Source organism: Gambusia affinis, linkage group LG12 (assembly GCF_019740435.1).
Source record: "Gambusia affinis linkage group LG12, SWU_Gaff_1.0, whole genome shotgun sequence".
In the NCBI taxonomy this organism is placed as follows: Eukaryota; Metazoa; Chordata; class Actinopteri; order Cyprinodontiformes; family Poeciliidae; genus Gambusia; species Gambusia affinis.
This window is the reverse complement of record NC_057879.1, coordinates 23,997,659-24,017,994: the sequence shown is the minus strand read 5'-3', so window position 1 is coordinate 24,017,994 and position 20,336 is coordinate 23,997,659. Positions and strand designations below refer to the sequence as shown.

The 20,336-nt window shown below is 39.8% G+C and overlaps 1 protein-coding gene across 1 annotated transcript; it reads right to left on the bottom strand.

Annotated features, from left to right (window-relative positions):
- Positions 1–639: 639 nt before the first annotated feature.
- Positions 640–17,934, bottom strand: LOC122841500 (junctional protein associated with coronary artery disease). Its single transcript, XM_044134828.1, has 4 exons — positions 17,799–17,934; positions 11,069–11,498; positions 3,100–6,950; positions 640–2,526 (listed from the first exon to the last, which is right to left on the bottom strand). The coding sequence occupies exons 2-4, from the start codon at positions 11,389–11,391 to the stop codon at positions 2,492–2,494; spliced, it is 4,209 nt and encodes a 1,402-aa protein (XP_043990763.1). The 5' UTR covers positions 11,392–11,498; positions 17,799–17,934; the 3' UTR covers positions 640–2,491.
- Positions 17,935–20,336: the final 2,402 nt, after the last annotated feature.

Here is a 20,336-nt window from a genome sequence, read left to right as displayed (position 1 = left end):
GATCTGGTTAAAAGCGTATGAAGAGCAGAAAGTGCTCACAATGCTACTTCACTGCTCCAGTCAGAGGAGCGGCAGGTCAGCGAGTCATTTTGTAAAAAAAACAACAAAAAAAAACATTTTAAATTAAAATCTACGGTGTGAACAGTGCTTAGTACGTTAATATTTGGCATTTCTCTGGAGTACAATGTAATGCACACGTAATAAGGCGACATGAGCGGTCCAAATTTACAAGAAATGGCCCAAATACCAAGACAAGGTTCTGAGTTGATCCAATGCTACAGCTGTAAAATGCTACATAACGATTAGGTGTTAAGAGATGAGTGATTTAAACTACAGTTCTGGTGATAATAGAGTCACAACAGTGCAATAGTGCTGATGTAAAAAAAAACCCCCACATAACTGCAAAATTACTTTTGATCAGAATTGGACTAAAATCCTAAATATGGCAGAATTTCAGCCTGCACGTTTTGCAGATATGAGGCCTAAAGTAGCATATTGCATTGTATCCTGTAGTGCAATTGATGCCGGTGACAGCAGAACATTTTCACACTGAAAGAAAACACCGTGTGATGGGAGGAACAATGAAAGAAAGACAGAGTACTTAGGAAAGAGAGGGAAATAAGGACGGGTGGGGAGGGGGAGAAGAAACAAAAGAAATCCAAATTTTATTTCTTATCATGTTTTGAGGAGCGACAACGCAACAGTACATGAATTGGAAGACATACAAAGACAAAGATATAAAGACACAGGGCATGTTTGACCACCAATGTAGGAAATACAACTTTGATGGGATAATGAGTCAAATATCACAAAGAGCGTTCAACATTGACTTTGTTAGCGTATGAAAAAGCACTATCAAATCTTAAATAATGGCACAATCAGAAAGTTTCTGTCCTGTTAAACCTTGTAGTGATGAACCCTATCACTCACTGAATCCAAATCGTGTGATCAAGGCACACAACAGGGTCATCCTTCTGAAATGATAGGTTTTCTTTTTAAAGCACTAGAAAATTACATATACTCTCAATATGATACTATACATAGATATGACACTTTTAGCTTGATATCAGCGCGGAGAAATAAAATTCCATGGTTAAATACAAAATTTCTCTTAAAATATTTAAAATATACTTTATTTTGTACAATTATGCAAACCGATTACCAAGTTGATGATTAAAAAAAATAAATACTCAGTGAAATGTTGTTTCACAGATGCATGAAGATAGATATATATCATGGAGAAAAGCACCCACCCTATGTTAAGCGCCCATATACCCTGACATGACTCCATTTCCCTGTAATATGATCTGGATGATGTGTTCACATTAAAACTTCTGACGATGGTTCCTACAGGTAGCTCCACTACACCACTGGGCTGTTAATACAACAATATTGCTCTACATATCTTTTTTTCCACTTTTCCTTGTTTTTTTGTGTTTTTTTGTTTGTTTTTTTTTGCTCTATATCCCTACGCTCATTTCTAATTTTTTCCGAAATCACCAACTCTATCTGTGCCTTTATTGCTTCCTGAAATTACCTGGAAATTTGAACTTTACACTAAATTGATCAGGTTGAATTTAAAGTCTTCCCCTGATCCGACCAGGATTTACAAAGGTGGTTAAGAAAGGCAACTCTTCCTGTCCTGCGTAGAACCAATGTGACAAATATTTGGACAACTGATCCTTCATGTCATGTAATGTAGAGTAACTCTTCACTGAAGAGATCTATGGGTTAAGGTTGGAGAGTGTAGAAAAGCAATGAGAGCGGGCATAATGTCTTCAAATCTTAAAAAAAAAAAAAAAAACGAAGAAAGGCGCATTTATCTCTTCTGAAAAGCAAAACAGTTCTTGAGCCAAAGACAGTGATGTCCAGTTCTAAAAACAGCTGTCACCTGACCACAATCTTAGTTTATTTTGGTGTAGTTTAAATGCAACAGAAAGAGGTTTGAGAAAATAACCCTTCTACGTCTATGTTGGCTTTAACATAAACACTTACATTCATATCCTTAAACTGCTCCCCGGTAAACAAAAACCTTTGTTCAGAATGCAAAAAGTCTTTTTCGCTAGTCGCACTTTAGAAGCTCTGGTATGCATGACAGAATTGCATAATGTTTGCTAATGAGAAAAGCATCGAGAGAGGATAGAATAGAAAAGGACAAGCCGCTACGAGAAGACTAACTAGTAGAAACGCTATAGGAGGATGGGGTTGAGAGTGGAGGGCAGAGGGGGAGGTGGGAAGTCAGCTTAGGCAGGCTGGGGAGGGATCTGGAGTGGAAGTTGCCCCGCAGGTGTGCAGGGCTCCTCCCTTTGGCAGTGGAACAGCACTCATAGTAGTCAATGCAGCGCCGGAGGTGAAGGTGTACACAATGCTCTTGTCGGACAAGAAGGCCATTTCAGTGTCGAGATGAGATGAAGGCATTCTAGTAGGCAGCCAGGTCACAGTGTTGGAGCTAAAAACCTCAGATGGAAACGATGGACGCAGATTTTTTTTCCTACTTTGTCCCCCCTCGGCTGGGATCAGAGGTTTCTGGGAGTTAGAAGAAGAAATATGTATGTACTCACTCAAATTACGCTGCAAAAACACAAATTTACCAAGTATTTAGGTCTAGTTTCTAGAGCAAATATCGTAGTACACTTGAAATAAAAACAAGCTAACTTACAAGTAACTTTTCAGCAAGAAGTAGGAAGTAGCACTTTTTCATTTGTATTATTGACTAAAAAACAAGTCCTGTATTTGTTGGATAGTTACTTATAAGTTAGTTTTGTCTTATTTCAAGTGAATTAAGATGTTTGCACCAGAATCTAGACCAAAAATACTTTTTAAATCAAAAATTACTTAATATTGGTGAAAAAGGACTTGTTTCACTGGCAGATTATTTAACTTATAATGAGATATTTTCCTATAAGTAAAATAACCTGCCAGTAGAACTAGAACCTTTTCATCAATATAAACATTACTTGTAAATTAGTGAACTAAGATATTTGTACTAGAATCTAGACCAAAAATGCTTGATAAGATTTTGTTTTTGCAGTGCATCACAATTTACGAATGGGTATTTATGTGGGCACATAATTCACTTAGAGCTATTTTTATTCTCACCTGAGAGAGATGATTTCTGTCCATCTTGCAACACTGACTCCTCAGCTCCCTGCTCTGAATGTGTGACCTCTTGATTGTTCTCCTTGCCCTCCTGTGGTACTCGGTGGAGCTCCTCCCCGTGGTCTTCCTTGCCCTCTCCTTCTGCTTCCCCCTCCCCAGAGTCAGTACTCCGGATGCTCAGGCGTCTCACCCGACATATAACGTCCACCTCCCTCATCCTAGCAAGTCTTTCAACCGGCACATGACCTGGAGAAATAGCCAGTTTGTTCTGCAATGCTTCAATTCGCTGGGAAGGGCCCTTGGTCCGCCTCTCCCCCTCCAAGCTTAGTGATAATCTACGGTCTAGGTTTGGAGGAACTGAAAGTGGCAGTCTATCTGGCGGAAACTCAGGTAACCCTGGATGGTCCCGTCCCAGATGACTTCGCAGACCAACGCGAAGTTCTGGGACAGACACCGACTTTTTCTCTTGCACCTTCTTTTCTCTAGGCAATGTATTGTTTTGCCTCTCACCTTTCACTACCGTTTTCTTTTTTACTTCAGGTGTTTCTCCTGAAATAGCTTTCTCTTTCTCTTCTTTTAACTCTACTTTTGTAGCTACAGTTTCATTAGCATGCTGTTCCTCATTCGCTTGTAAGTCTGCAGGCAGATCAGTTTGTAACACTGTAGATCCAGAGGAAGGATCATCATTAGCTTCGTTTTCTGGTTTGCCCTCAGCAGGATCAACTGTGCCTGAGTTTTCTGCCTGAGCATCTCCATCTTTCTCACCAACATTAGCGTCTCGCGTCACTGACTGCTGCTCCACTGCTTCAGGATTGAGGTCGGTCCCTGGCTGATTGGAACTCGAGTCTTTTGGCTCCTCAGCTTTTGAGTCCTTTCCTGGACTTTCTAAGGTAGCACATTGTGGTGGGCTGCCATTTTGATTTGCAGAGCTGTCTGAGCTGTTCTCCTCATGAAGTGGAGGCAACGGACCCTGTCTCATTTGATTCTCAAGCTCTCTTTTACAAATAGGGCATTCCTCTTCAGATTCGCCACTGAGATCTTGAAGAGGCTCTGTGTCATTAGGTCTCGATTGACCAGTGGACGCTCTGTTTCCATCTGCAGAGTCTTTAGATTGACGTAAAGTCTGACATATGTCCTCATAATCTGGAGGACTGGTAAGCGTAGAGGCATCTTGCATGGGCTGTCTATCCGCCCATGGCACCTCCGCTGCAGTGTTGTGCGTCATTGGACTGAAGTCACAAAGTGGCGTCTCGATAGGCTCATCAGGCAGGTCTAGCTTAACTGTCCTGCCATCGTTGCTCCGTCTTCGGGAAAGATGTGCAACAACCCTGTATTCTCTGAATCCTGTCTCCCGGGGTGGGACTGGGAGTTCCTCTCTAAGCTGTTTGCTGAACGTTACTGACTTTGTTGCAGGTCTAGAGAAGGCGCTCTTCACTTCTCGGTATTCTGGGTCAACAGACCAGCTTACTGCACTGCGCCTAAGGCTGCTGGGCTTGTTGAGAGGTTCTGATGTCAGTCGGATTTTAATACGCTCTGGAATTTGAACCGAACCATTTGGGACTTTATTGCTGGCAGTGCCAAGCTCTAAGATGTCTTTGTAGGCCTCGTTGAGATCCTCTATGCACTTGTCAACACTTTGCTGTTTGCTGATCTGCTGCTGTTGTTGATCTTGGATTTCTTTTTTCATGCTCTCCAGCTCTTTGACAGCATCCCACGGTCGCTGCGTGGTGGGTTTTATCAAAATCTGTTCACTGCTCGCTGCTGGTTTGGCCTCCTCCACATTTCCTGAGGGTGGGACTGCTGGCTGCTGAGCGGTGCTCTTGTTCAGCTGGCTGGAGAAGGTGGAGGTCAGAGAGAAGGCGCTGTTGCTTGACAGCTTCAGGCTCTTAACTCCCTTGATAGGAAAACTGAAGGCAGTGCCTACTACAGCACTGCCGTCCGGTGCAACGTCAGTGCCAGGAGGAACGGGTTCCTGTTGTGCTTCCTTGTTTTCAGGGGCAGGTTTTCGAGCCTCTGGGCTTGTCTGTGTCTCCTGATCTCGATATTGGTTTGCAGGCCAAGTTCCTGATAACTTCAACTCTTTATAATGATTGATCTTAGGGGGTCTACATGGTAATTTCTTAAACATTTTGCTGCTCGCCCTACTACTTGTTTTGCTGCTTGCGAAGCTACCAGTTAGAGCCTGCAGCTCCGCTTCGGCTGAGGATGTGCTTTGGAGACTTTGGTTTGTTAGGTGGCCAGTTTTGTTGTCACTAGGACTGCCTGCTGGGTCCGGAGATTTTTCATTGTTGTTATTCTGATCACGGATCGTCCCGGTGAGCTGCGGAGTAACAGGAACAGACACTAAACAAAAGATGGTTTCACTTAGTCTCTTTTTTAGATTTTTTGTTTTTTCTTTCTCCGGTGGTTCATGCTGTTCTACTTTTTTAACCTCCGTCACAGTTTCAGATACACCCTGGTCAGCCGGTTTACATGGGGGAGGTGGTGGTTTGCCAAGAAAAGATGAAGGAAAAATAATTGGACGGCTTTGTTCAGGACCTACACTTTCACTCTTTTTAATACCCCTGTTGCACCATCGGTTACTACTCTCGTTGTCACTTGGAGCGGTTTTGTTGGCTTCAGTATTAGGAGCTGGCCCCTGCTGGGGAGGAAAGGCACTATCATGTGTAGATTGTCCTAGAGTCTTAGCGAACTGAATCTCTTTGTTGATGTTACGGAGCTTATCTAGGTCGGTGAGAGAATGTCCGCCAGGCCCTCCTGAGATTTGTTTCACTCTTGGGTCTTCAATGGATAACTGCCGAGCCTGAACCGGTTGTTCATCAGGCCCAGGTTGTACCAGTTTTCGATAGGACGCACTGCGTTCTCCATAATGTCCCACCCATGAGCTGCTTCCCTGTCTGGAGAGCCATCTTCCAGGATCTGAGCTGGGCATCTGCAAAGCTTCTGCCCTCCATCTTAAGTTTATCATTTCATTGCGATTGACAGAAACCGCTCTCGGAGGTGGGGCTCTTTTATACGACGGAGGTGGGATGTAGCCAGGAGGCTCCATTCCAGTGATGGCAGAGTGTTGTGCGTAATAGTCGTGTCTCAGATCCCCACTCCTTGGATAATAGATAGATCTGTCTTTTTGTTTGGCACCCTGCTCTATAGCAAGCATTTCTGCGCTACCCCTTGTCTGCTGGTGTATCTCGTATGAAGGAGGCTTTAAAGGCCTGCTAAACCTGGGCTTTGGTAAAAGTGCAACATGGCTGCTTGGACCAATATTCCTACCCCAACCATTTCTGCCACCACCATAAACATACCTACTATAGGGCCCAGAGAAAACAGTGCTATTAAACCTTTGCCTATCAGGTAGACTTGGTCTTGATAGTATGAGATCTCTACAGTCTGTTCCCTCAGGTGACAAAACTCTTGGGAGTGACTGAGACTTTGCTTTAGTTCTAGGATGAAAAAAACCCTCAGGTGTCCTTAGACGGTACTGGTCCTTAGCCCATCGTTCCCCATCGCCATCTGACAGTTGCCTTCCCATTCCCACAGCAGGCTTCCACTCCTCTGTCCCGAGGCTTTGGCACTTCCTCTCTCCAGTTACCCTTAGCTGACCAGGACCTGCATCCGGGTCCCTTAGCCAGGAAATTTCCTCCCATAACTGCTGCGCTTGCCTCTCGGCCCGGTATTCCTCTGCTGTGATCAGGGCCTGCGGCCTCCATGCCCCAGCAGAGGCCCTCAGCTCCCTGCCATCAGCGTAGTCCAGAAGGATGCTGAAGTCCTGGCCCCGCCTCCTCCAATAGGAGATATCTCGCTCGTCATGGCTTAGTGGCTCTGAATAAGTCAAACTAGGAACATCATAGAACCTGTAAATACAAACAAAGTACAAAGGGAGAGTCAAGAGGACTGAATCCTGAATGATATTCTTAGTTTATAGAAATGTTTGCCCTGGACTCCAGGAAAACTGGCTTGTCAATCTCAGTAAAAATAGAAATGGATAAGACTCATTACATTTAAAGCTATAGCATGTAATTTAAATTAAAAAAAAAATTCCCACATGTCGTGGCAGTATATTATGAGGCAGATAATCTGCGAAAAGATTAAACTTGTCCACTTTCTCCCTGAGCTGCTGTTGTCATCTGAAGTAATGCACTGCTTCTGGTTAAAAACAACCAATCAGGGCCAAGAGAAGGATCTTCTGCTATCAGAAAGAATCTGTAGCATAGTACAAGCATGATTGACAGCACTAAGACCCTCCTTCTGGGTCTGATTGGTTGTTTCTAGTTGGCACTGAAAACACTGAAAGACAGAGGAGCTTTATTTTTTCACAGATTAATTGTCTCATACTATGTTGTCAAGATATTGTATGAGACAAACATGTAAAAAGATATTGTTCATAAAAGTTACATACTGCAGCTTTAAATATGAAAAATGACATGTCCATGTCAGTCGAGAGGAAGCGTTTTGGCTTCAGCATTACTTGCTTTCCAACACAACTTAATCAAGAAGAGGCAGTTCATATGAGATAGAACTGCTCAAGTCAGCGGTTTCAAAGTCCCTTGAAGACATCATGAAATTGTGATGCTACTGCAAAACGATCTGCATATTAAATTGTGCTGACCTTATCTTGGAAAATGGTCATCTGGCCGGCGACTGTGGCTTTTAAAATCACTGCGAAACTATCCCATTACCTGATCTGATGTAAAAGCAAATCTCCCTTTATCCCTCTGTTTGTTTTATCTCAGACCTCACTCTGCAAAATGAATCCCTGCGCCTTCAAGAAATGCATGAAAAGGGATTGTTTGTGTGTGCTTTGAAACAACATAAAAATCAAGTTTCTGCTTCTAAGCTGTTAATCCTGCAAGAGATACATTTGGAGAAACTGAAGAGACGTTTCCTTTTTTATTTAAACATCATAAAATATTAAAACCTTTCCTGTAAACTTATGAAAAGCTCAATAAATAACATATTTCACACTTGACAATATGAATGTCGTTTGTGAGGCAAGCATAACCTCAAGTGAGAGAAGATTGTTTATTTTCACTATTAAAAAAATATTAGCCGATGCACTCATTTCTTCAGCTCTTTTTACAGATTTTCTACAAGATGTAGATCTGAAGACCAAGAGGGCAGAGGGAAAAAAGTTGATTTTGTGTTTTATGAACCATTTCTGTCTTGATTTGATCATATGTTCTCAATCATCGTGTACTGGCAACTCTTTTTCAGTCTTCTGGTAGATGTCAAAGCAATTTTATTTCCAAGTTTTCTATGTAACTGGTAACAAGCACTGGTACCAGTTAGCTGACTTCCTGTTTGTGATGGTAGGACAGATGTTTCAGTTCCAGGTCAGTTATTAATTCCTTGAAATTATTTCCTGATTTCCAATTAAGCCAAAACATGTTCATACCTCTGGGGTGAATAACATTAAAAAGATTTATCTATCTTTCAATCAAGAAGTTTTGATTTCCTAATAGATATCTTTCAAAAGTCAATAAAAGAACTATTATGAAATAGTTCAGTTTTATTTAAATCATCAGAAGCTGTATCGTGAAATGGGATTGCTTTGTCCCTCTCTGGTCTTTGAGAGACACTTGTTACTATTTATTTACAAAGCTCTGAAAGGCTTTTCACCCTCTTACATAAAATCAATGCTTGTCAAAGATGAAGCAAGATCAGATGATCGCTTTTTGCTACAGGAGCCAACGGCCTCTACTGAAATTGGCAAAACCAGATTTAGTTACTTTGGACCCAAAACCTGGAATAAAATGCAGGAAACACACAAACTTGATCCATCTGTATCATTCAGGAAAGCCAAGTCTTTAATTTTGTCTTATCTGACTTCCAAATGTTCTTGTCGTTGTCAAGACTTGAGAAATGCTAAATGGAAACTGTAAGTGTTATTTTCTTTGCTGACACTTATTTTTCTGTGAAACACAAATACTAAGATATAATAATGGGAAAGGCAATACAAACATTCTTATCACTAGCTTTTTTATTATCATTTCACTTTTTTGATGAATGCCTCCTTGCCATCACCCTAATCTCAACAAGACTCAAAGTGCTCCGAATGTCACATTTTCCAGAAGTGATGAATGGATTTTATACTTTAAAAAAATTCTGAACAAAGTAAAATTTGTCACATATTAAAATGCTTTAATTAAACCTATCTAATATCATTGGGAATCGACCAGCGATTTTGTTTAAATATTACTTAACATGGGAGGATTATTTATTGAGTACTCAATAAATAAGTGTACTAAAGTTAAACTTTGATTTTTCTAAATATTTGAGTTTCACAGCAATCAACTACCATAAAAATGGCAACATGGAAAACTATAATAATGACAGTATACACTTCTTGACAAATACAAAAAAATTGAAAAAAAAATTTAAATAGAAATTACAATTATTTGACCATTTTTCATGCTGCAGGCATGCTCCTATTAAGTGCAGTAAAAGTGATGCTTTTCCAAATTTAGTGAGTAACAATTTAATTTAGTCGTTATGACCAGAACAACATTTTCCCCCAGTATTTATAAAATAAATCTAGTTTTTACCCTTTCATTCAGCTGCATTTTGGTTAAACATTTCTGCTATTCCTCCAGTAATCCAGACAATTTAGCTTTTATGTTGTACAGCAGAGAAAACACATAAAGGTCATAACTCCCATCAGCACATTTAACCCTTCCTTATGTCATTTTACTATAATTAAGCACCAAGTGTGGGCTGTTACTGCTTATTAAAGTTTAAATATAACAATCCAATCATCTGTATTTTCCCCACTGTAGCATATTCGTTTTTTTAAAAAGAACACTGCATGGGCAGAGCTCCATCAAATATCTGCACTGCACAAAACCCACTGTTAGTCAATGTAGTGAGCAGCAAAGTCAATGGATCATCCTCAGCAGCATATGCTACTGTATGGCTGAGGGGAGTCGCACTGTGCACACTTGCCCAGCAACATGCTTACATCACAGAGCACGTGCTGGGTGGGATTCAGTGTCCCAGTGTTTACACTGGAGTGATTACGCGCCTGTCTTCAGGCATGTTCAGTCTTTGTAGGTTTTCTGGCAGACTAGTGCTGCTGTTTGCATCTGCAGAAGCCTTAAAAGCACCTTTTATATTCCCTCATATTCCAGCTGGAGATAAGTCGGCGGTGCTGCTGCAGCCAGTGTTCTGCAGCTCTGCAAGGAGGGGAAGAGAGCAGAAGAGAGAGGAAAAAAAACCCTACGCAGTGCAGACTCAGTTTTGCATGCAACACTGAAGGGCCCCAGTGAGAAGAGAGCAGAGCAGAGGAGAGGAGGGAGTAAAAGGAGAAAGAAAAGGTAAAGGGGCGTGGCGGATTGAAAAAAGAGAGGGAAAGGCACCAGTGTTGCCTATGACTGCGAAACAAGAGGAGTAAATTTCCCCCAGAAAACTCAGAAATGTTGAGATTAATCACAGAAATTTTCGAGAAAAGGTGAGGAAATTTCTGAGTTTCAGAAGTTGAACAATTTTGTGAATTGTCACAAGTCTATAAATGCAGGTCATGAAACTAGATTGTATATATAATGGCCATATGTGGCACTATTAAAATGAGTTTCATTATTATGACAGCATATTAGGGCCATCGGACATTGAAAAAAAACAAACATTTTCACCAATTTTTTTTTTTATTAATCTCAGAAATATTTGAGAAAAGTTGAAAATTTGCTAGAAAAAAACTTTAAAAAATTAAAAATAATAGAAAATTGTCAACTTTTGGAATTAAGAAATTTACAGTTTTTAAAAATAAATTTCTTAGATTAATCCGAAAATGTTTGAGTTTTTGGTGGAAATTTGCTCCTTTCTTTATCTACAATAACTCTGTTATGCAGTCGTACATTATAGATTTTGAAGTTTGGGCTTTCTTGGGGAGAGGGGTGGGAAAGTTGGACGTGTTTTGCGTTGTGCTTGAACTGAGAAATGGATTGGAAACAGATCTGGCAACCCTGAAATCACTCACCCACTATCAGTGGCGAGCGAATCGCCCAGGAGCTGCACATCACCAAGGATACCAATTCCAGCTTCTTTCCGACGCAGGTTCCTCTCCCCGCTCTCGTCCGTGGCGGGGTAGCCCTTCACCAGCGCCTGCCTGCTGCCGTAGATGCCCGTGATGGACGCCCCCCTCTCCGCCTCGTACCCATTAAGCGTCCCCCGGCCGGTCCTGCTGTCCACCAGTTCTCGCTGGCAGTCAGCGGGACGCTTATCGTAAGGCGCGGCAGACGGAGGGCCGCTCTTGGGCAGTTTGTATCCATGCGAAATGAGGAGGTCCTCCACGCTGTACATGGCGCCGTCTCTCTCACTCCAGGGCGGGAGGGCAAAGGTGGGTGTGTTGCCTTATGCGCAGTGGTGCTGGTGGAAGCTGGAGCACGGCTGCTCAGCAGAGGCCATCACTGGGGAGAGAACAGCGAAGCGACATGTAACAGAAAGCAGCTGAAGCTGTCCCTTAGAAAATTATGTTTAAAGCTTTGAGCTAAATTCTTCCTTCTGAAATTCAGAAATTAAGTTAAAGCTACCATATATACATTTTATAGAAGATGTTTTTTCTTCATATATTAGCTAAAACTAACACCATGCAGTGACAGTTTGTTAAGAGACAGATAAGCAATGAAAAGACCGGGTCTTAGAATCAAACTCGTAAATGCGCTAAAGGCGGAAAAACACCTCACTATCACAGGAAAACTGCAGACATGATGGACAGCACTAAGACACGCCTCCTGGCTCTGATTGGTTGTTTCCAGTTTGCGTTTGATACTCTGGGAGAAGCTATCCATCTGTTCCAATATGATACAGATATTTGAAGTTTTGAATCAGCCGATACAAAAAGTAGTGCTAAATAGACGTAAAACATTATTTTTTTTTAAATCAAACATAAAGGCACTGAATTACATATTTATTTGATAACTCTGCAGCAGTAGAGCACACCAAAATAACATTAATTTGAAATATGAACATAATTTCAACATGATGTGCTTCTTTTTTATTTCTTACACATCTCAACTGCTGCTATGTTTCTTACAGCTTCAAGTTACAAAGGTGCATATTAATGAATCTGAAAATCCGTTCTCCAAAGTGCGGATGTTGAAAAATGTGTGAGCCACGCCCTGAACTCCTGTGAAAGAGTCATTTCATTCGCTTTAAAGGACTGCAGCTTCTGGTACGCAGGACCATCTTTTAACACCAGTGAGAATGCAGAATAATGTAACATCGTTACTGGCGTCAGGACATTATAGGATTTTACAAATAGTTTTAAAGACGTGGCGCATGGGCTGGGCTCAGTTAACGTGAACAAATGTTTACAGGACCAGAAGAGTTTCTTTAAAAAAAAGAGAGAGAGAAAATGAGAGGTTGTTCCCACTTTACAAATGGTTTAACTGTGATAGTTGGAAAAAACTACTGGTGAAAATCCAAAACTCATCCCCATTATGACCTTTTTGCTGACAGCTTTGTACAGTCTTATTTCTTTTGTCTTTTTTAATCGTTTTTTTTTTTTTTTTGGTGCATACAAATGGAAAATTTCACATTTTTATATTTTAGATTTGAAAGTCTGCTAAAAAAAATTATACATTTTGAGATTGATCTAAAAAATGTTCAATTATAAATGGAAAATTCTGAGATTTGGAAGAACTCTGAGAATCCACACTTTCAGAAGTAAATGTGTTCATGGTTTTGTAATGGACATTCACATTCAGGTCAAATTAATGAAAAGTAGATTTCAAACAAACCTTCCAGAGTTCAGAGTTTGATCTACTCTGAACTTTCTTATCTAATTTTCCACAAAAAGACCAAAAAAGTAAACAAAACCTTTGATGCATCTCTTAAGCTGTTCAACAACAATAAAAAAAAAACTATTTTGTAGTTTTTAGCATCTTTCTAAATATGTGGAACTATTTCCTTTGCAAAATTTAAAAAATGGAATATACACATAAACCCTTTCTTTTAATTTTAGAGAACTCCTACATATACATTCACATCCACAAATCAATCAATAATATCTATACCATTATCAGATTGAATACAAATCAGATAAACTGGTTCAGGAATACACAAAACAATTCCTTTAGTTCAAATATTTCTCTGTTTATTAACAGACATGCGATTCAGATGAGTCAGTGCTGCAAAAAGGCCAGAAAAAAAAAGACAGATTATGTTTTATGAACCCCGTGTTTGCTAAGTACCTGCTAGTGTGTTTCGTCTGCTTGTGTGTTGATTTATGAATGCACGGTTCGCCCTGCCTGTCTGATATATTAATTAGTGGCCGTAACAGTGTGTCCTGCCTGGAGATGACAGCGGATGTCTTATGAACCTGAAACACATTAATCAATGGCTTTGCTCACATAAGCATTTTTGGATAGTGACATCATTTCAATTATGTTCACAGAAATGCAACACAAAGCAGTGAAGGTTTATGTCAAAGATTACAAAATGTAGGCAAATACTTTATTTAATTTATAACAACCAATGGAAACGGTTTTCATTCAAACTACGTCAATTAACCTACAGCTGAATTGGTTTCACACTTTCCCTCCCAGCAGCTGGACTTAAGATCTAAATGTGCTAAAATGAACATGAGCAACATTTTTTTTAGGATTTCTTCAGACTTCAGCTGCTTTTTCACTTTGTTTTCACCCCGATCCTTGTAGAACTGTAAATATCTTAAATTTAGGAGTATTTTCGATGTCTACATGAATAATAAGTATAACAAAAAAGAGAAAAAGCAGCAAAACTCAAAATTGAACCCTTCAGAAACCCTGAATAAAATGCATCCTAACATCCTTTTACAAACACAAAATGTTGTCCCTTTCTGACGGTTTATTACTGAAAGGCTGCTTCTATTCAACAATGTCAAAAATTAGGACATTTTATGTTTTTACATCTGATCATACTAGTAAACTTTTGTCACCAAACTCCTTTTGCCCAATATTCATTTATAAACACATCAATTTGTTAACTTTCTTACTAATCACACTTTATTGCAGAGTGCACTTCTTATTTTATCTGCCTGTTTTTTGGACTGAGAAGACGAGACATTACCTGGAGAAATGTAAGCAGAGTGAGCTGCGCTTTCTGCTTTACTATCATTGCTGCATTATTGTGTAATCCAAGAAGCAGAAACCCAATAATGAGTTAAATTAATAATGCTTGCTCACTTTATATAAATTGATGTCAGTTCAACTAACGTTTACACTTATAATGTTTAAGGAAATGAAACTGATTGAGTTTTTCTGGCAGAAAATGAAAATAAATCACATACGTCAGCTTTAATGTACAATTTCATTAATTCAAGCCCTTAAAATAAGGGTCAAGTAGTTAAAATAAACATCATTCCCTAAAAAAATCCTCACAGTTTATGATTAATGATTCATATTATTGCATTTTTTATGGATTTTTATTTATTTTTCTCACTACATTGTTGAAGATTCACCAATCTGTGACATATAGGCCTAATTAGTGTGTCAAAAACCAAGAAAGTTTAAAATAATTAAATCTACATTAAACATTTGCTTTTTTATGCAATAAAATATATTCCTTCACCAATTGATGAAGAAAATTGTTACAGTGTATCAACTTTATACGCTCTACTTTATACAATTAATCTAAAAAAAAGCAGAAAATTTGTTTCTGCATTAATATAATATAAATAAAACATATTTACGAGACTAAAAGGACAGAAAAAATGTTTTACTGCAGGTAATGTATTTTATTCAAAATGATAAAGCATATTTGGGATTTTGCAAAAATGTCACCAACACCAGATCATTTCCAACATTATAAAACATTTTTGTGGCTAAATGATAACCAAGATAAAAATTTATACAAGCAGTGGTAGTTTCGATATGTCATTTTATATTTAACTTTTATTTTACTACTAATAAACCCATTGAGATTAAAAACCTGGAGTCCTGGCCAAGAGGCAGCATTGAACATATCTGACGAAAATGGCCGACCTTCCAGAACAACATTAATAGTCAAAAAATGTAATCATTACATTCCTATTTGGCGCTAAATGAATAGATTTTTTTTTTACATTTTTATTCTGAGATCCAAACATTTTTGCTTCACCTCTGGTTTAAATATTCACATTTCTAATTCATGGATCAGCATTTGTGGAGTTTTTGTGGAGTCTAACTCCAAATTATTTGTAGAAAATACGCTTATTTGCAGATTTTTTTTTTCATGCAGCATATAGAATATTCAAAATAAATGCGCTTGGGAAGCTGAAGAACATAGGAACAATTCAACTTGATATTGGCTGGCATTGGGAAAGCAGCCAATCTAGGACTGTGATTTATCTACCTTAGCACTGATTAGTTGTACTTCTAAAAGATAAGGAAAACTGCAGATATTAGTTCCTGCCGTAGTGCTTAAACAGTTTCCACTCTGCATAATAACGGGTATAAAAGTATATTTGGTGTTTGAACTATAAAACTGGGTAGTTATAAACATTTTTTGAGGGAATATCAAGTAATTGTGGATTTTAGCTATTCATGGGAGGTTGAGGTCCACTGTAAATGTGATTATTCTGCACTGAAAATAGATTTATTTAAACACAGTTTCAGATTTATGTATTTGTAAACACAAAAAGAGATCATGTGCAACGACAAGATCACATTTGATTGAGACAACTGCAAAAAACTGGACTGACTTGTTCTCCAAAACACCAATTTGATTCCTGAAACCTCTAATACGTTTGTGAAAACGAAACAATGGACATCGGGTGCAGAGAAAAGGACTCGCCCAGATCGCTGTTCATGCAGAAACCGTCTCTAAAATCACACAAATGACCTAAAGCAGATTCAAATCTAATTTGCTTCACCATGAATCACTCAAAATGTCTGAAATATGAATAAAAATGGCATTTAGATGATTTTTTCTCTCATCTTGACCTTACAGTGACCTTAACATTTCTCATCCCCTAACTTTGTCCACTTGGCAGTTCAGAGTTGCCCCCAGAGTGGGAGTTCACACACATACTGTTTGCTAAGCATATTTCTCTGCAACATTTAATTCAGCCAATTGTCATGGGCTAATTAATACAGTCCAGATGTATATGTATATAAATGAAGCTCAGCAGAAAAATCCCTACTGACCATTTTTCCAAGGACAGCAATGTGAGAAAAATGGTTAACGATTAACGGCTTTGTAAACGCCTCTTCAAAACCACAAACCACACAAGCTGCACCCAAATCTACATAAAACATCCTCAAATCAAAACTTATAAGTCTTCTAAAACTACTCCTGCTTGCTAAAGTGGAGCTAGTAAGCAGTTTGGAAAATGCTGCAAACACATCAACGTGGATCGTTTGTGTGTGTGTGTGGAGGGGGGCTGAAATCCAAAAGCAGGGATGATCAATAAGTGAAGAAGAGTAGTGGAGCAGAAGCAAAGAAAAAGAAAAAGAAAAAAAAACGATACACAGTGGCTATTTTTTTGTTTTGACAAGGTCACAGCTTCAAATGATTGCAGCGGAAATGTGGCACATGAGCCTCTTTTTGCATAGCAACAACAAAACTACCAGGAGTAACCACAACACAAGTCGTCTCTCCACATGGACGAGGAGGGACGGCTCTCAGGAGAAAGACGGGAAAGTTCTGCGTTTTGGGGAGGACAAAACACAAAGTGTAAAACTGCAGCTTGAATCATTTAGAGGCTAATTAGTGACATTAACACTGATTTAATTTCTTATTATACACTTCATTTTACAACTTAAAATGAGACAGAACTTTATTAAGTATTAATGTGTATAAATTGAATTTTAACTTAAAATTTCAATTTTTTTTTTTAATTGGCTGGAGGCAGCCATTCCAGACAGGAGAAGATATCCAGGCCTGGAAGGCTGCATGCACAGGTAGGGGCCACTGTAACACATCAGCACTAGCAGGCAGCACCACCCTAACAGCTAAGGGAGTGTACCTACATCCTACCTAGTGACAGGCAGAGAGCAGAGCAGATCATAAAAATAAACTGCCTCTGCTAACTCATTCAAAGCACAAGATATTAATTGGAAGCAAAAAATAAGCCATCCCTCCTCTGGATAAGTCACTGTAGCTATGAATGAATGATGAACTGAAATAGATCCGTTGTATCATAGCCCAGTTATCAATAAAACATCACTGTTGTGATTGATACATCATGCATTATAGATACAGCATGACCTAGCCTCCCCACAGCCTGCTGCAGCGAAGTCTGCATGAAAACTGACAGCTTGGTAGATTATATTTTTAAACCGCCACCCCAACACCTGCAGGAACATCTCCAGCAGCTACACGCCCTCTAAGTTGAAAACATTTGACGAGAAATTCTAACCGGGGTGCAAAAAAAAAAAAAAAAAAAAAAAAAGACGCTTTCTTCTCCCCCCGCCCCCCTCCCGTAAATAAACGCAAAAAAGGTGGATGAGGGAGCGCACCATCCCCGCCTCGCCGCCACCAGCAGCACCAGCGGCGGCTCATCTGTCGACAGGAGAGCATTTTGAGGCGTGTGCAAGTTGCCGAGGTTTTGCAGATGCGTCCTCGCTGCTTACTGTGTTTACCGAGCCTAAATCGTGGAGGCTACGTGAGCCACACGCATACAAGGAGAAATAATCACACCAAGCAACAGCAACACCCCATTCATTAGGAAGGAGCGGTAGAAATTGCATGCCGCACGTTGCAAAGGCGAGGGATAAAAAAAGGGCGTAGCGGCGGACGGAGCATACCTGGGAGGATGTTCGGCGTCGCAGTTCCCCTGCGCCCAGCTTCTGCTGCTGAGACTGAGCACTGCACAGAGCCTGAGCCGAGCATGCCTATTGGTAGGCAGAGACGCGCTGGTTGCTGGCTGCCTGGACTGGGCGCTCCTCACTATACAGCTGAGGTGGGGTGGGCGCCTCACATGCAGGGATGTCGGAATGGTTTCTTCCAAACTGTTTCCCCCTAACTTTACCTTTTTTCATAGCAACAGTAATTTTCACCCCCCTCACACTCATTCAACCTCTACTGCTGACTTCAGTGGTAATTACTTCTACTTTTAGTTTCTTCACCACCTGACAGATTTCTTTCCCCACTTAATTCTTATTAACATCTGTATGCACCCAATTCTATTGTGCAAGATTTAGTTGTGCAGCGCAGCAGCAAGCAGCACCACACCCTTTGGTGATGTTGATGACTCGTCACTGTGTGTGTCCCCCACCTCCCATCCAATGCCAGGACAGCTCGGCTAATTAAAAGTGCTGGGCTCTGGCCTTACTGTGCCAGCTATGGCATGCAACACCGAAAGGGATCCCTCATTTGGAGGAAGATGCATCCCGAACTTTGGGTAAGTGAGAGTCGTAAACTTTCTCTGTAGTTCAGTCTAGTTTTTTCTTATAAAATGCCACTATGTCATGATAGTGTAGTATGAGACAGATTATATGTAAAAAGCTTCTGCCTTCTACCAGTGATAAATAGAAACAACCAATCAGAAGCAGGAGGCGGGACTTAGCGATGTCCATGATAAGGCCAGTTAGCATGACTGCCAATAACAACGGATAATTTAAATTCAAAACTACTTTTTTGAACCCAAGGGGAAATTTAATGTTCTTGTAATTCATATTAAGTCACATTCCTCAGAGAGAAAATGCTGTTGGCAGGAAAGAGCTCTTGTAGCAGTCTGTATTACAGCAAATCTGAAGATTGCCTCTGACCAAAGAAACTCTGTTTTCCCAAGACAGTATCATGAAGAGGATGGTCAGGGTTGTCTGTAATTTTCTTGGTTGTATGAAGAATCCTAAATGCTTTTTCTGTAACTGTGAATTGTTTCTCCATCATCGGCACATTTAGCAACATGTACAGGAGGATGATTGAAGGCGCTAAGACCTTCCTGGCTCTGATTAGTTGTTTTTGGTCGAGAGCGTTGCATTTCTTCAGATGGCAATAGCATCTCAACGAGGAGTTAGAGAAGATTGATCTTTTCACAGATTTTCTGTCTCATATTATACTATCAAGACATAGTAACAGTTTGAATAAATATAGAAGAAAAACTTTTAAAAAAATAAAAGTTACATACTGGAGTTTTGAAGTATCATGATTCACCTTCCTACTACCGTCATAACAATAACCAGAAGCTAGATTTTATCGTTCTCCAATGCTACGACACGTCCATAGTGTGCTTGAATTTTTGTACCCTTACTTAAGGGATGCACTTGATCTCAATGTTGACCCTAAATACATCTGTTCATATATGAGATTTAGCATTTCACCTTTTCCACATCTTATGTTACAGCCTTTGTTAGGAATTTTCTCAATCTATATAAAAAGAACCACAGACAACGCTACTTAGTTTTTCACCAAATTCTTTCAAGAATTGAGCAGACACAGAGGATCAGCTCCTACAACCCGATCTCCTTGCGTTCTGCCATTCTGCTGCAGAACTTGTCTTTTTATTAGCAGAGAATGGGAGTGAGTGGAATGTGGGAGAGTGATCTTAACAAAACAAGGGGGGGTTACCCTGATAACGAGTAAGAGTAAATAGAACTAAATTCTACACACAGACAGTTCTACAACTAAGGAGTATCTCAGGAAGCTCCCCTAAAGTAACACTTGTGAAAACATGCTTGAGTTCAAGTAAAGGTTTATCACACAGTTTATCAAGTTCCTCCTCTCTGGGGTGAGAACACTAAACCTTAAAACTAAAACACAACTAATATTATAAAACTACTAATGTAAGAAAGATAACAAAACATTAATTCTAACAGCCTTGTTCCTTATTGTTTTGTTTTAATCTTTTTCTTCAGATGTATGTCTGCAAATTTATTAAAAATAGGAACCCAAGAAATCACATTAACTGTAAGTATTCAGAGCTTTTGTTGAAGGCTCAGTATTATATAAAATACATTTTTTAACTTTACATTATGTTTTAATATTATCTAATCTAAAACATATCTGGAGTGTTGCTTTGATTCTTTCATGCATGTCTGAAAAATTGTTTAATCTCCATGGCGACCATTCAGCTGTGCAAAACTCTTGGGAGGACTTAGCTCCGCCTTCGAGATGCAGCTCCTCCTCTAAGCTGCAGTTTCTGAACTTCTGAGCTTCTGCCCCACAGAGCAGCCTCCACTCAGCTCCTTCAGACTATCCAGCAGCAGTTAGCAAACACCTGGTGGAACTGCGCATCTGCTGAGCTCATTATACAATCTACATCTCAGTGAAAGACTGGTAAAACATTGTTAAAGGGTTAATAGAGGAGCCATGTTGTGATGACTCTCATCTCCATCAGGTTG

Excerpts from the sequence above, each read along its gene's own strand:
- LOC122841500 (XM_044134828.1), bottom strand. The coding sequence starts at position 11,391 with ATGTACAGCGTGGAGGACCTCCTCATTTCGCATGGATACAAACTGCCC. Across the intron at positions 6,951-11,068 it reads TCGCTCGCCACTGATAGTGG|GTTCTATGATGTTCCTAGTT; the intron begins GTGAGTGATTTC and ends TTGTATTTACAG. Across the intron at positions 2,527-3,099 it reads ACAGAAATCATCTCTCTCAG|AAACCTCTGATCCCAGCCGA; the intron begins GTGAGAATAAAA and ends TCTAACTCCCAG.